The 17,454-nt window shown below is 34.8% G+C and overlaps 1 protein-coding gene across 2 annotated transcripts in view; it reads right to left on the bottom strand.

The window, feature by feature from the left end:
• Positions 1–17,454, bottom strand: part of LOC149792309 (uncharacterized) — a 50,545-nt gene that overhangs the window by 16,935 nt on the left and 16,156 nt on the right. The window contains exons 1-3 of one of the 2 annotated variants that reach the window (XM_089970883.1): positions 5,435–5,762; positions 1,824–1,904; positions 1,221–1,299 (exon numbers count right to left, since the gene is read on the bottom strand). In XM_089970883.1, coding sequence (XP_089827009.1) covers positions 1,221–1,299; positions 1,824–1,904; positions 5,435–5,531 — 257 coding nt within the window. In that variant the 5' untranslated portion in view covers positions 5,532–5,762. Of the gene's footprint in view, positions 1–1,220; positions 1,300–1,820; positions 1,905–5,434; positions 5,763–14,294; positions 14,652–15,569; positions 15,666–17,454 lie in introns of those variants that run through there. The other variant, XR_016423542.1, reaches the window with a different exon arrangement.

Genomic DNA, 17,454 nt, shown 5'->3' with positions numbered 1-17,454 from the left:
TCCGGCCCTGGTTCATTATTTCATCGTTTAGCAGAGAGTTGTATAACTACACTTTTATTACAGAGCTTGTATCTAAAATATTCAGTACATTATTTTATAAGTAAATGTTCAGTACAGAGTTTTGTCTCTAAACATTTAGTACATAGTTTGTATCAAGATGTTCACTTCAAAGGTTTGTATATAACTAGTACAGAGCTTTGCATCAATTCATTTAGTACCGAGTTTTGTATCTAAATATTTAGCACAGTGTTATATCTAAATATTTATTACATTTTTGTATCTAAGCGTTTAATACAGAATTTTGTACCTCAATGTTTAGCAAAGTTCCGTATCTGTTCTGTATCTATAGGCTTAGTACAGTTTCACATCTAAACGTTGAGCACAGTTTTGTGTCTGTTTACCACAGTTTCGTATCTAAATATTTAGTAGAGTTTTGTGTCTGTTTACCACAGTTTTGTATCTAAACGTTAAGTACAGTTTTGTGTCTGTAGCTTCTACCCTACTGTCAAATGTCGACAGAAACAAAAAAACATATCAACAGAATTCACCATGCAAAATTAACGCTGCTACTGCGTCCAGTACGCTGGTGAGAAAACAAATATTGAGACCGCTCCGGTAGCCTAGTGGTTAGAGCGTCCGCCTCGGAATCGGGAGGTCGTGGGTTCGATCCCCGGCCGAGTCATACCAGAGACTTAAAAAATGGTACTAACAGCTGCCTTGCTTGGCGTTCAGCATTAAGAGGTTAGTGTTAGGACTGGTCGGCCTGGTGTCAGGATAATGTGACTGGGTGGGACATCATGCTACATGTCTGCGGCATGATGCCCCAGTGCCAGACATCACTATAAACTGCCACATTGCAGACATCGTAGCGATATGACTTAAAAATTGTTAAAGCTACGTTAAAAATCAAAATCATATCACATCACATACATAATTAGTGTTAGATGAATGAAGTCATAATATAAAAATAATGATGACTGTGTTATGACGCTCTTCCTCAAGGACGACATGTATTTTTTTGACGACCATATTAGACGGGAAAAATAATTAGGGATTACCTTATACGTTAGGCGTACTGAAACAAGAGTATATACTAATTTTGTATGAATGTATAATGATTAAAATAGTTTCGCATTTTAAATCGTCAACCCGCCCTTTGTCCTGTCAAACTGGACATTGTTTTCAAAAGCAAAATCGACTGATGACTGGGTTAAACTTACCTGATGATGATTAATGTGACGATACATGCAATGAGCAGCATGGCGGCAAGTCCGACGGCAATCCCAACATAGACACCATCTGCAAAATTGGTTGATTCAAATTTAACGTACCTGATGTAACTGTAACTAAGGCGATACGATATACCTGATCTGTTTGTAGCTGAGCCGATACGACACACCTGCTCTGTTTGTTATAAAGCCGTTATGTATCTAGTAGATAAATAACAGTATGAACTACTTACAACAGGACTACCAAATATACATGGGATGAAAAGATGGAGTTTGGAGCAAGCATCATGATAATATATTAATGTTCCAGCACGGTTGATTTCTTTGATAATGTAAAGCAGCTTTGGTCATCTTGATTAAGAGATATTATATTTAAAGGTAAAGTTCTAATAGAAAATTGTTTTTGGACCTGGTCTTTGAATAAGCAATAAAAACATTTCTGGAAGGGCCATTGTTTTTTATATATAGAAAAAATGAGAAATAAAGCAACAGACAGGCAATTTGTTAAGAACAAAAACTATCCAGGAAAAATAGCTCAAGGGAGGATACGTGCGAAGAAAGGGAAAGTATAAACTAAAATTAAATTAAGCTTACACAGTGTTTTTTTCTCCTTTGTGTCTCCGGAACTGATGCACGTTCCAGCACCGGTCGTTCTTTCAGTTTCGGTTGAAATATCTAGTAAGGTAAATGCAGAATAATTATACAGAATGTGATACAAATATACCATTTAGCACAAAAAAGGTCCAGATTTTGTACAGACTCAAGCAGACACTGCATCAAATTTGTCGTAACGTTATAATCTAATATGACCGCCCCCAACGTAATGTCCTATCAGTCAACTAAAAGTGGTCCTCAAATATTAGGTGTGAGATATTTTGCGTAAAACGTTCCAGATTATGATAATTTTTGCTTATAAATGTAATACAACCATAGGGTGTTGATTTGTAGCCTTTTTGACGTAAATATTGAGCCAGGACATGGACTTTATCGATTATTTTTAAACTATAAAATCGGATAATAAAAGAGAACAGAATGCTTCGTCTATGTGATTTTCAGTCTCGATCAGTGTTTTCAAGGATACACAAAATACAAGAAATAAGTTTGTCTTTTGTTTTCAGGCATGAATTAATGTGAAAAAGGTTTGGAGGAGTGACAGGAAGAAAGACAAACTACTTACGCAGTTTCAAGAACTAGTCATGAATGAGGACATACAGGCAAAAAAAACATTTCATCTATGTACATTTTTCAGAATATTTTCTTCATTTAATCTATCAGTCACGCCATGCATCTATTTTAATGTACAAACCTTAAAGCACAAATGTTTGCATTTTGCATTTACTGAGATGATCAAAAACATCTGTACATTTTTGTCGGTGTTGTTCTGGGTTTAAAGCCATTTTTCAGTGCTAGATAGGCTAAACATGGTGGCTCGTTTATCTGGGTGGAGGAAGAACCTGGGAGAAAACTCCGTTAAGAACCATCGACCCACGGGAAGCTACTGGCAGCTTTCTCACACACCCACTTTGGCCGAGCCCGAGACTCGAACCCACGCTGACAGAGGTGAGATGACACTGATTGGTAAATTCGGGCGCTTTAATCCACTCGGCCACACGGGGCCCCTGTCCATTTTTGCACACCACATCCATCAATTGCACAGCCATTTCATCCATGCGCCAAGGTTCAAGTTGGAAACGAGACCGTTAGACCGTTTATCCATTGGAAGGGGCGAATTTGCTGTCATTTTTGATCCGAGAGAAACATATCTTCATCTTTCAACTCACTAGTTGTTCCTGAAATACCTGACATTTTGTCTCCCAGGAGGAGGTTCCCAATATTAAGAGCTACAATATGGTATAAAACTAAGACCTTTTATCGCCACATAGATCAAGGAAAGTTCCGTTTCAAAAATGAGAAATAAAGAATTAGTTAAGAACAAAAACTATCCGGGAAAAATAGCGTAGTGGAGAATACATGCGAGAAAAGGGAATGTAATAACTAAAATTAAATTAAATTTACATAATGTTTTTTCATATTTTGAGTCGCCGGGATTGATGCAATGGCCAGCGTCGGTCGTTCTTTGAGTTCCGGTTGATATATCTAGTATGGTAAATACAGAAGAATTGTACAGAATGCGACACAAATATACCATTTAGCACAAAATAAGTTCCAAATTTTGTACAGACTCAAGCCGACACTGCATCAATCTAATATGGCCGCCCCCACGTAACGTACTATCAGTCAACTAAAAGTGGTCCTAATACATTCGATGTTAGATATTTTGCGTGAAACGTTCCAGATTACGATAGTTGTTGCTAATAAATATGATACAACCATTTGGTGTTGATTTTGTAGCCTTTTTGACATAAATATTGAGCCAGGGCATGGACTTTATCGGTTATTTTTAAATTACAAGGATCCAAAATTGTATAATAAAAGAGAACAGAATGCTCCATCTATGGGATTTTCAGGCTCGATCAATGTTTTCAAGGATACACAAAATACAAGAAGTTAGTTTGTTTTTTGTTTTCAGGCATGAATTAATGTGAAAAAGGTTCGGAGGAGTGACAGGAAGAAAGACAAACTACTTACGCAGTTTCAAGAACTAGTCATGAATGAAGACATACAGGCAAAAAAACATTTCATCTATGTACATTTATCATAATATTTTCTTCATTTAATCTATCAGTCACGCCATGCATCTATTTTATGGTAAAAACCCTAAAGCACAAATTTTTGCATTTTGCATTTACTGAGATGCTCAAAAACATTTGTACATTTTTGTCGGTGTTGTTTTGGGTTTAACGCCATTTTTCAGTGCTAGATAGGCTAAACATGGTGGTTCGTTTATCTGGATTGAGGAAGAACCTGGCAGCGTTCTCACATGCTCACTTTGGCCGAGCCCGAGACTCGAACCCACGCTGACAGAGGTGAGATGACATTGATTGGTAACTTCTGGCGCTTTAGACCACTCGGCCATTTTTGTACACCACATCCATCAATTGCACAGTCATTTCATCCTTGCGCCAAGGTTCAAGTTGGAAACGAGGCCATTAGACCGTTTATTCATTGGAAGGGGCGAATTTGCTATCATTTTAGATCCGAGAGATACATATCTTCATCCTTATTTCACTAGTTGACCCTGAAATACCTGACATTTGTCTCCCAAGAGGAGGTTCCCAATATTAAGAGCTACCATATGGTATAAAACTAAGACCTTTTATCGCCACATAGATCATGGAAAGTTCCGTTTCCTACTTCTGGACAAAGCCTTAGTTGGTGACTTCGGCCTGCCTTGTCGAAATTCTGCAGAAATGCACACTGAGTACAATGCGACGAGGAGAATTTACCATGTTGACATACTTTGGATCTGTATAAATGATAAATCCAACGGGATCTAACACATATATCGTCCCCGCAAAAAGCCCCCTCCCCCATTATTTTGGATGCACTTTTCGACTTACCCGATCACAATAATGTTTCATGAACTTAACGTCTATCTTTTATAATTATAAAATGTTCATCATAAATCATCACAATTCTCTTTCGAAATGCTATGTAAGCAAGAATAAAGGGTTTAATCAAAGGACAACTTTATCAACCTTCTAAACGGAAGTTTACATATCAGCATTATTATGTAGTCTCATGATCATAACCAAACGTTCCAGAGATTATACACTTTCTAACTTTTACATCGCGGTATCACCGTAGAATGGGCAAACCATAACTGAACTAAGCATTGCTTACCTAAAACTGCATTTGTTTTTAAACGAGGACAATTCCACTTTGTAGTAGTAGTAACAGCGAATCTGCTTCCTACGAAATTATGATAGCCGAGTGTAAAGCGGAGCTACATTCTCTTGATGCGAGAGTGAATGACGTAGAAAGCTGTCTAGTCAACAAAGCGAAACGTATCAACCTACGTGACGAAAATATTACCAACTTAGAAACGGAAAACACCAATCTCAGATCTAACTTTGAAAACTTCAAAGCTGAAGTTGTTGCCAAACTTACAGTGTTTGATGCTTTCGAGAAATACGCATCAAACAGACTTCATAACCTCAATGAAGTAAATTAAGCTAGCAACAATGTGCGTTTAGAAAGGAACGAAACAACTATTTCAAAACTGTCAGGTAGAGTGTCTCAGTTGTCATCAAATACAAAACATTCTCTACCAAAAAGTAAAACCAATGAAGTGATAAACTCACCATGTAATGAAGTGGCAAACCCACCCAAAAAAATGGTATTCCCTGTAGATGGCAAGGGCTCTCGGAAGTCGATGACTGTTAACACGACTAAAAACATGCCTGTCAAAATCAATGAAGTGGAGCATACGTCTCCTAGTTATGCAGAGTGATTTAAGATCACTGCATAAGTAATTTCAGTCTGGCGACGATACCGTTAGGCACGAATAGAACACCCATTACCAACATGTCGTTGAACAGATGTAACCAAACATGCGCAATCCATACAAGAATAACCAATAGGAAGGACATTGTTAGTCAGCCTTACTCACATATATATGGTTCTCAAACAAAATGCAAACACACTACACCTAATAAAATACCAAATCATGAAAATAAAATAACGATAGGCGTGAAATACTCGATACAAATGGGAAAATTTGGATCAGATTAATTGTGATGAAGATGATCAACTATTTATTAGTGTATCACAGCGCAAAAACTATTTGATATTTTCTGGGAAATATTGATTGCAGAACCTCACGATCGGGGATATTGTCGTACCTGGAAAAGAAAGGGTTACATCCCACAACAATATCAATGTTTCCTAGAAGGAATGGTAGAAACATCATTGTTAGGATAAACATTCCTGCTGATGAGTCAGGAATTGTAGAAAATTCACATTTTCTGGCCGAGCGGTGTAACCCGCGAGAAGTAGATGACAATAAACCAGCTTCGTTCAAGATATAACAAAGGAAACGTATTCAGAGGAAAGGGATCACCTATCATGACAGAAACTAAAATTTACGTGGTGAAAGAAGCAACAGAAATAACTATAATGACTTTGATGTCGACGACCATGATTATGACAATGAATATGATGACCGTTGTGATTCTAAATGAGAAATATCAGCAAAGAAGAAATTGTGATGCTCAGGCTGAGTATTTTGTTAGTATGTTGATAGTATGTTGTTATGTTGTTACTGTGCTACTCACTCAAATTCAAGCAAGTTGTGACCTTGCCTATTTTTGTTTTGTTTCGTACTGTGATATCTGATAAAGATCTTAATTGATTTACTTGGAACGTTAGGCTCATAATGTTCTCCACACTCTGTGTATATAATTGTCTAGATCTATTAGATACCTATATTGCAGTCATGTGTGAACACAAGTCAACGAGCCATTAACAGGACACAGGAATGCTTATCTCTTACCAAATAGAGGTTGACAAAGGAATAAATGCATGATTAAATTTCATCCCGTTAACTGCAAAACAAAAATAAGAATTAAATAATACACTAGTGGTTCTTATAAAAGAGGCCACAATACATAATATCCCTAAAGAGACTTATAAGCCATATACAAAGCCTTATTGGTCAAAGGATGTCCATGAAGCACATGCAAGAGCTAGACAGTTTAGAAGGATATGGATTGTAAATGGGAGAACCAAGGGCTAGGGTATGTTCAAATTATGTCATTTGCCTGAGAATACCTTATCTAACAGAATATTTTTAATGAGATTTTTATACCTTTCTTGGCAGAAATAACCGTGTGAAACAAATGGGATTTATTCCCGAAATATATAGGATTCTTCACAAATACGACTTGAAAGACTTTATTTATATTTTGTACAAAATAAGACATTTCCGGCTAATAAGGAATGGAAGCACATTGTATGGTACACCATAAACGAATATGAGCATAATCACTTTGAGCACATGTGGTTTAATAATCAATCTTTTCAAAGATTCAAAAATATACACGATTCCGTTAAACCCCCATTTTGTGACAAATTCCTAGGTCAAACAAAGAACTTAAACTGGCCAGGATTCTGGTAACTCCATTCAGTACGACACTCAGTGTATCCCCTAGGAGTGCAAGACTGAGAGTCAAAAATCACCTTGGTGTGAAAACTGGGGGTCAGATTGAGTAAAAAACAAACTTTTGTACCAAAAATGGGGGTCAAATTAAAAATTTGGGGGTCTCTGAAGCGCAAATGAGGGTAAAGGGAAACACTGGACACGTCATAATTGCCAACATTGCAATACTGCGAATACTGATGTTATTACTCGTATGCTTATCTCGTGTTCAAAAACTCAAAGAATGAGGGATATATTGGTTGCATATTATCAATAATTTTGATATTGTTCTTGGTGCATATCTTCATAATATATCTGACAAATAATTTGTTCAGCTCTTACTAAGAAGGGAATTCCCATACACCTGTGGACGGAATGACCCCGAAGTCTACAGAAATTGTATAATGCCAACTGTTATATTTTCTGCAAATAATACTTTTTATAAATAATATGAATGTTAGCTTGTTGCGTTTTATGACCAACTAACGAAACAACGACAAATGAATGAATTAACTCAAAATTATCTCGCTGGGTTACCTCACGGATAACTTGACTGCACAGCTTTTATTACGTTGCTCATACAATTTGATGTAAAATCTGGATTAGATCCCAAATTTGATAATTGTATTGTGTATCTCAGATTATGTTGAGTCAGAGAATATAAGAATGATCCATTTTATTGTTAGAAAACACTATCAGAATTCTATATAAAATATGTATTCCTATTTATATATGTATGAATATGTCATTTCTATGTGTGGTTGTTATGAAAGAGTTAGTGATTTATATAATTGTACGTCTTGTCCTTGTCATTGTCGTGTATGTACCAGTTCTCTGTGTTATTAATATCCGAAAGAAAGATATAGAGATGGAAAAGCATCTTCATAATGAATATTTCTACAGCATCCGCAACAAGTTGAAATAAACTAGTTGAAACATAACAAATTTAACGGTTTAATTCCTGTAGAAACGGCCATGTAAAATTTTGCAAACATAACGGTTTTGTGTTTTATTTGTTTGTCTTGTCTATGTTTTGCATTTGCCTTTGAAAAAGATTCAATAAGAGCCAAAAGCGCTCATGCTAGTCAGATACTAGTTTTGCACTGTTCGTTGTCAGTTTAGTGCATGTATGTATGCAGGGCCGGCGCCAGACCCGGCCAGACTATCTGGCGCCCTAGGCAAGGTTAGATTCTGGCGCCCGCCCGGAAAATATCAATTTCAATATTTATAAACGATAATTTATTTTTAAAGAAATGCGCCCAACGAAATCAGCGCCCTAGGCGGCTGCCTAGTTTGCTTATATGGTAGCGCCGGCCCTGTATGTATGTATGTATGCATGCATGTATGTATGTATGCATGCATGCATGCATGCATGTATATATATCAGCAAATTTGGTTTTATTTCTATAGCCTTGGAACTTTACGTTTATTATTTATATAATTGCATACATGTTGAATACGTTCTGTCTGTTTTTCAAACTGGTCAATATTATGAAATCTGTCATTCCATCTACTTGTTCAGATGACACCCCCTTCCTCCAATATATTCTGATAAAACATATTTAAGTAAGTATAATGATTATATCCATGGCACAAGCATGATTATATCCAAGTCACAAGTATGATTATGTCCAAGTCACAAGAATGATTATATCCAAGTCACAAGGATGATTATATTTAAGTCACAAGCATGATTATATCCAAGTCACAAGCATGATTATATCCAAGTCACAAGAATTATTATATCCAAGTCACAAGCATGATTATATCCAAGTCACAAGCATGATTATTGAAGTCAATAACATGATAACAACTACTTTACATGTAAGTCAGTAATATGATAACACTAAAATCAATGATCTTATTACATTTACTTAATAGTCAGGCAATTATGTTTGTACGGTGAAATATCCCAGAAGATTTTAGAGATTCAGGCAAAATTTTGGAAAAGTTCAGCAATTATCAATGAATCTATCAAATCTTGCCACGTATGTATCGCCTTAAAATATGATAACATGTAATATTTTAGTAGCTTATAACAAATCATGCTTTAGTAGTTGATAACATATAATATTTTAGTAGCTGAAAGCTAATATAAGTTTGCTTGAAAGAGATGATAATTAAGTCCCAAACAATCATCATATGCTATACAGAAGTTTGTTGTTTGCAAGGAATATTGCTGAATGACTTCCATACCTACACTTTGTAATGGGAATAATAAAACTAAATCTGTAAGCTGTTCGTCATAGTGGTAATAGTCTTTTTTGTAGGCATGTGTAAATGTATTTGAAAGAGCACCATTACATGTCAGTTTGTGGAAGGACTCGTTGCTGTAACTAAATCTGGTTGAACATAATCAAGGAAATTTTATTGATTATACAATTATCTTCTGTCCATACTTTAGCTAAAAATGACTGACAAGAGAGAGTGGCTTTTGAAAGATGAACATATAATCGTGATAAATGAAGTAGATATACTGGATAAATGGTTACACATACAAGTTGATATTGTAATACCTAACTCAACAAACCAAAATACTAAGCACGATTAAGAACTACATTTCTTTTCCAATAATAATACTAATAATGAAAATGTAAAAACATGAAACAAAGTCAGAAAAACATGAGGCAGTTCACTATGTTGTTATACCTTAATGGTATTCTGAATGGAGTTTTTCATGCACAAACCTTGTCCAATTAATGTGTGAAGATTATTTGATGTTAAATGTTGAGATGTAAGATGATGTTTGACCTACGAGACTTTGGCATATTTGATCATGTCATTTTTATCTGTCACTGAAAACATCTACCAAGTGTGAAATACTTCTTCCATTCCTGAACGTATGCCACCCACCCACCATTGTTTAGATCACCACCTGCATCTCTTATTAATGTGTAATCTGTTTTATAATAAACGTGAGTATAAAACCCTGCTCTGGTCCTCGTAATGTCACGCTGTTGTCATGAGTATTAATAAATTCTTCAAGGAATTCATCTAAAGACATAAACAGTTCTATAAGCCCTGGGACATCAATATTAAGTGGAAAGAAGTTCGCATGTTAGCAGTTATTGTGCCATATTCATTTCCATGTTGGACCATGTGTGTCTCGTGCTGGAATTTCTCATGAATAGTTTAGGAAATGAATTATCTTACTTCCATGTTTTTGGAATATCAAAGCCATAAATATGATGCTAGTCCATAAATTAGTGACTTCACCTATCCGGTCGAGTTCATTACCGAAACAGCAGAGATGCAGGATAGTGATGGAATCAATGTGCCCAGCCGAAGAATCACATTTCTCTTGTCAGACGTTTGTTGAACAAAACGTTAGAACTAATGTTACTGTTCATTATTGTAATTTGTTGGTTATGTAGAATTTGTTATTTTTCCTTTAATGTGCGAAATAGTACGCATTTGATAGGGACTATTTTAATCGTATTACGACTCATTGCATCAGCAGTACGTTGTACTCTCACTCGATTCTCATCGAAATTCACTTGTCCGTTTCGTTCACTTCTACTTAATCATAGGTATGAATATATAAATAAGATTAAAAGTAAAAACGCACACCAAGGACATTGAGAGGACAACTGAATTTTGTCTAAAGTTTTTGTTCAGAGGGATTTTTCCATGCAGTTTGAAAAGTTGACTTGGTTACCGCCATGGCTAACCCTGAGAAGGACAAACATTGATTGGCTAACTAAGGTCATGTGACGTGAATAGGAGTATATAAATATAAGTGCAGACAGTGCACTGGCAGATAGCTGTCAGAGCGGCAAAGTATGAACACCTAAGTAGAAAAGAATTTCGGCCATGTATTCTAAATTCATCACTTACATATTTTTACATAACCATATTAACTTTAGCCCTTTAAAATCCCAAAACTGAATCAAATTGTTATGAGAAATTTAAAATAGATTTATTACATGATTGCTATTGAATTTAAATGCTTAATAATTATTATATAATTCTTTATAAAGCCGCTTCTATCTCCCACTACACTGCTCAAGTACACTAGTACTAAAATTATTTCGTTTTCATTGAGATCACGCTACTATGTCAGAATGTGTTACAGTCAGTCTAATAAATTTAACTGTTAATATATACATGAATTTAAATAACACAATTTATATCACCATAATATGGTGTATTACAACATTATCTTTTGACATTTAGACACACAAGACTGTTCTATATTATCCTAAGTTGATATTATTGTGACAAACACTGTGTTGATGTAAAGTCACTATGCGATATTGAAAGGCATGTTCTATCTCACCTTTATTATTTATAAAAATCATTTTAAAATTTTCAACTCTGGTCTTTGCGATAGATAACACGCGGGATGTTACAATATGCAAGAAGTTCCTGACTTTATGACTCATGACCGTTGGAATCTAGATAACACTTCACTTAAAAACTAGATTTCAGTTACAGACATTTTGAAATATTTGTGAGAGGTAATACAGGAATACAACTCTGTAGCATACAATTTCAGACACTTTACATTTCAAATTTTTAATTTTTATTACTCAATTTTGTATGCCTTTGCAGACTTTGTTTACGTCATATTCACTCTCGTGTAAATTTGTACTTGAACCATTATCACATATTGAATTGTTCATCCGTTCAGAAACGTCTTTTTTAAAACCATTGGAAGTATTTTGTCTCAAACTGGTAATCGGTTCAATATAGATCTTTAGTTACGGATGTTGTTCGAAAGAGATAACTCAGTTTTGTTTTCAAATTGCTGTAGTGTATGTTTATATTTTTTTTCTCTCTCAATGTACACACTAAATCTCATTTGGTTTTGTACCATTGCACTCATCGATTTTTTTTAAAGGACATTGCAATTGAGGGAAACAATTTCGCCTAGAATTAATTTCTCTGGAGCAAGGGGCTAGTTTTTGAAATGGTCGTGCGGATGTCTTGGCATTTTCTAATCCACTTCGAAAATCCACTATGTGCCATCAGCATCAGAGATGCTTAACAACTTACTTTCCAAAGATATGTTTGTACCTATTCACTCGTTCGAAGTGACTGACTGGCAACAACTGGCTCATCTTCCAGTCATGCATGATATTTTTGTGCAAGTATATAATATATGACCTTGATCATACCCTTTTCTCATCGTGTGAACTTGACTTTTCATACCATCACCTTTTATATTTCCATCTTCACCTGCATTGAATTCGTTCTTTGTTGTGTTATGTATGTGAGAGACGATATTAATACCACCTCTGACATAGTTGTTGTCAGCAGACAGTATCTACAAATCGAATCGTTGTTGTCGCCAAACGACATTTATAATCGAATCGTTGTTGTCACCAAACAATATCTACAAATTGAATCGTTGTTGTCGCCAAACGACATCTATAATCGAATCGATGTTGTCACCAAACAATATCTACAAATCTAATCGTTATTTAAATTTGTTATTTTTTTTGCCGTAGTGCTTCATCAACTTATCGACTACGAAGTCATTGCTGAATGAAAGATAGTTTACGTAATTATTCAGTAAGATATTTACTTCATGGCCAATATAGTTCTTTACCACAGTCACAACGGTCAAATTGAGAATGATTAGTGGAATATATTTGTTGGGTATCTAAAATTCAAATTACATTCTTTAGGGACATGTCTTCCGTACATTCCAGTATTATGTCAATGGTCGCAAAGTTTGTAATCAGATACTTCTTTAAAATGTTTCTCAGCTTTATCTGTAAATACTATAGCTGACGCAGTTTTCAGTCCGTGATACACATGTCAAATACCCAAACAGTTATAAAACACCCCTAAACAGTCGGTACGTATATAATCTATTGGCCTTATAAAAGATTCGAATATGATGGGTACCTATATAATCTATTGACCTAATAAAAGACTCGAATACATTCGGTACCTATATAATCTAATGACCTTATAAAACACTCCAATACATTCGGTACCTATATAATCTATTGGCCGTATAAAAGACTGGAATACATTCGGTACCTATATAATCCATTGGCCTTATAAAATAAGACCATGATGGACTGTATTTGCTGTTTTCAACGTCATCGAACCTTTGGTACAGGTCTTGTCATCATCCCGAAGGGACGACGAAAACGACGATAATGTCAAGGACTGTAATGATGCTAATACATGTACATGTTTAAACTTTCAAAATCATTATAAAGTATACGTGAAACTTTTCACTGACAGTGACAATTTATCACACATCATATCCATCAAGTTGTCAACATTCTTTTGTGATTCTCTATTTTGATGGTTGTCTACATACATGTTGTCTATATATATTTTACATGTTGTCTATTGTCTATATATATTTTACATGTTGTTCATAAACATGATTTGTCTATATACCTGATCACCCGGGGCATTTAGCATCTTTATTGCTAGCAGCTTTCCTCTTAGCACAGATTCAACAGTATAATTTTAAAAAAATCCCTATATATCCGTCATTCGTTTTTTTAACCCCCTCAACCCCCACCCCCATTGATGCAAGCTTGATTGATTTGAACCCATTTAGGCAAACCCATAAAGACTCTTCCACTGAGCCCTCAATGCTATCTATGAGCAATGTTAATACTTGTTCAAAAGCCACCTTGTGTTCTCCTTATTTCATGACCAAATTTGTTACGTGTAATTTCAAGTAAACGTTGAATGACATCATCATCTTTTTTACTTCAGGGCGAACTACTGGCGAATAATGCTCATGTAATCATTAAATTTAAATTAGGAAAAAAATATCTTTTCTTTATGAAGTTTTAAAATCATATGAACGGTATCATCTTTTCCTTTGTGTTTGTACATATCTGCATCACACTTTTAATCATAGATTCCGAAACCTGTTTTAAAATTCTTTTTGAGCCAGAGTTCTCTTTCTGTACTTATACTCAGAAGCTTTTTAACTTGGTGGCCTTTACATAGTATGAAGACTTTAAAAAACATAATGTTGTATTATCTACATAATTATGGTATTGACAAGGTACGAGAAATAATTAACTGGAAAGAGCATTTACCCGAATTTGGACAGGATCCATAGGTCAAAGTTATATCATCTACTCCAACTCGGCCGGAACAATTTTTTCCAAGTGATGCTTCGAAGATAATTATATATTTGGCATCCTTGCTTATTATTGCTTTGTCATCTTTCCACACGCTATTACTGCTGCTTCCAATCTTTTCAGAAACATTATATTCATTTGACGAATCATCTCGTACAAAGACTTTAATATAGGTGTCCTCCTTGCCACGGAGAAAGTAGTTGAAGTTAAGCGTTGCTCGACATGGTCTGGTTAATAGTTTGCTGCAAAATCGTTATTTGTCTATACAGTTTGAACTGTTAACAGCATCAGCAGCTAGGAAAGAATCTTGCTCTAGAAAAATATAACAAAAGCAATCATCAACGATAAACTGAGAGACCGACCAGTTCAAAGACATAACAATCTCTATGCCGTTTTTACCATGATGCAATGTGAGTAATTACATTGTCTCATTTACTTTTATTCCTGAAAATTTCACCGCTGAAATATGCTTCGCTATCAGGAAATGAACATACGGGATATTATCTGGAAATAAATTTAACAATTGATTTTCTGTTTTTTTTCTAAATTTCTTCTGTAATGTGGTTGGCCGCAGGGGCGCCGCTGATGACTTTGCGACAATCTCTCTCCATTTTGCCCTGTTCTCCATTGTTCTTTCGAACTTTACAAATTGCATGCCTATTCAATGATATTACTTCCCATCTCTTCTTCTGTCTGCCTTGTTTTTTTCTTTCTTCTCGCTACTGTGCCCTGTAGACTAGTCTTTTTGATAGATCAGTTTTACCGTATTTTGTTATTATTTGTTTCTAAATAATTTTGAGAAATTGTAAAAGATTTTATTGTCTTACGATAAAGATAGACAATAAAATCTTTTGCAATATCTCAAAATTATGTCAAAGGTCCTATTTAGAAATAAATAATAAAATGCTGAAAAACTACGATAAGTCAAACATAAAGCATTCGAATACTCGGCATCACTTGAAGAATTTCTTAAGTCCCAGTATAAAAGGACTTGTTAAGTGTTCGCGTGAAAGCATTTTCATGTCATCAAATAATTGTACCAAACATTTGTGTCACAGTGTCTGGTATATTCGAAATTGTAGCAAATAAGACCATTAACGCACAATGAATTTTTCAATTCTACTCATTTTACTATATGTCAGTAGCATCTCGTGATTATGTATAATATTTGTAAACATGAAAAGTACCTAAAAAGGAACATTATGGGCTAATCTGTTAAATAATACTTACTATATGAATACTCATTACTTTTGGTCACGATTTTCCATGCTGGGTTATTGGTTTTTTCGTAATGCCAGTTGTAGGATTCATGTTCAAAGTTGCAGTCTATCGGGAAATAAAAAAAGAAATTTCGAATCAACAAGGTTTATTATTATACCTTAGTTTTAGAATCCAGTCTGTCAAAAGACTGTAGTTCAGATATATGTCACTTAACATAATGCTTCATACATACTACCCGAAAATATTCTGTGTTTTCAGCTGTTTATTTATCCAGGGTAACGTCCGATTATCAATCACACTCACGTGCAAGTTATGTTATCCTGTCTTTTCGAGAGTATGTGTACGTACATACATACATATATATATATATATATATATATATATATATATATATATATATATATATATATATATATATATATATATATATAGCTGTCATCTCTGTGCTTAAATATTTCTGAAGGTTTTTCACTATTCAAAATAAAATAACATCGATTCTGTCATTTTTGTCCTGACGCAATTTCTCCGCTATAGGCTTGTTCAATAACTATTATTACCACCCCTGAAAATAGGTTCCCTTGAAGAGCTCTTCCATAACTGACACGTAGAGTGCTTTTTTCTTGGTCTGTTCAATTCCAGTCATGGATAAATTGATACAGCTGACTTAATTCTCGTTTCATACCCCAAATCCTTGACTTACTTGTCCTTTCATACCCAGCCACCAATCCCTGTCTTGTACAACTACGCTTTCTAGTATATAACCTACATACCTTTAGTACCCAGCGTTACGGATAGATGTATCATCTTTTAAATTATAACATAGTTTTTATTTAAGTCATCTGGGTCTATGATAGTTATATTTTAAATGCTTTAATGTTGTAGCTGGCTAGCATTATAGTAAAGGGCATTTATACAATATTGTAAGAATCTCGCTCATAAACCAAGGCCAATTGCTAAGGTGAAGTCTACTACTATTTAGGTCAAAAACGCCACCTATTAATTCGAATGGAGGTAACAAACATCACGTGAAAGTAGGATTGCATTTGCTCTGTATAGTTATCATGCACGCCCTAATTGTTGATTAGTTCAATTGTTTGAGAAGATCAGAACATGACTGAGTTATTTTGGAATAATACGATTTAATTGTTCCAGAATCGTTTAGTAAATCATATTATCTTGATCTGATGCGTATTTAGAGACTATACAATTAGAATACACACACCACGTATTCTATTTTTCAGTCTATGCTAGTGTTTCTAAGAATCTGAAAAGAAATAGTGATTTATTGATAATATTTGTTCCATGGATTTAACAGAGAGGAAAATCTTTAATTTAAACATTTACTACTTTTCGGATTATGCGAATTTATTCAAGGCTTTGAACATTTAAATAATTCTATTGGATAAGGAGAAACTTTCAAGGACTTCAGTGATATCCTACGTGCACGGGATTATATTGAAGTAAAAACATTTGGATTTAGAAACTCTGATTCTTGAGTGGTGCTAGTTCGGTAGCACAACACATAAACTTCATTCGGAATACATTTGGACGATCTCCGGATTAGTGAGAAATTTTCAGTATAATTTAGGATAATATTCGGGAATTCATATACTATTTAAATAAATTTATATTTTGGAAAATTGAATGCTTCTTGGGTTTATCTTGTATTGTTACTTAAGTTTAAAGCCCCATGGATGTAACACTTGGGGGAAATCTTTTTAGCTTAGGTCACCGTCAATCCCTCGGTAGAATCAAAAGTTTATTGAATTCACATAGATGTGCAAAATTAATTTAGACATGGAAATAGAGATGAGATATGGAACTGACATTCGCTCACCGGTATATCCTTAGTTCCCAGGAACTTAACGCCTTGGTCATAAATTGGAAACTTATT

The sequence above is a fragment of the Sinohyriopsis cumingii genome, chromosome 9, assembly GCF_028554795.1.
Source record: "Sinohyriopsis cumingii isolate HCF-2022 chromosome 9, ASM2855479v2, whole genome shotgun sequence".
NCBI classification, from domain to species: Eukaryota; Metazoa; Mollusca; class Bivalvia; order Unionida; family Unionidae; genus Sinohyriopsis; species Sinohyriopsis cumingii.
This window is presented reverse-complemented; position numbering and strand designations above follow the sequence as displayed.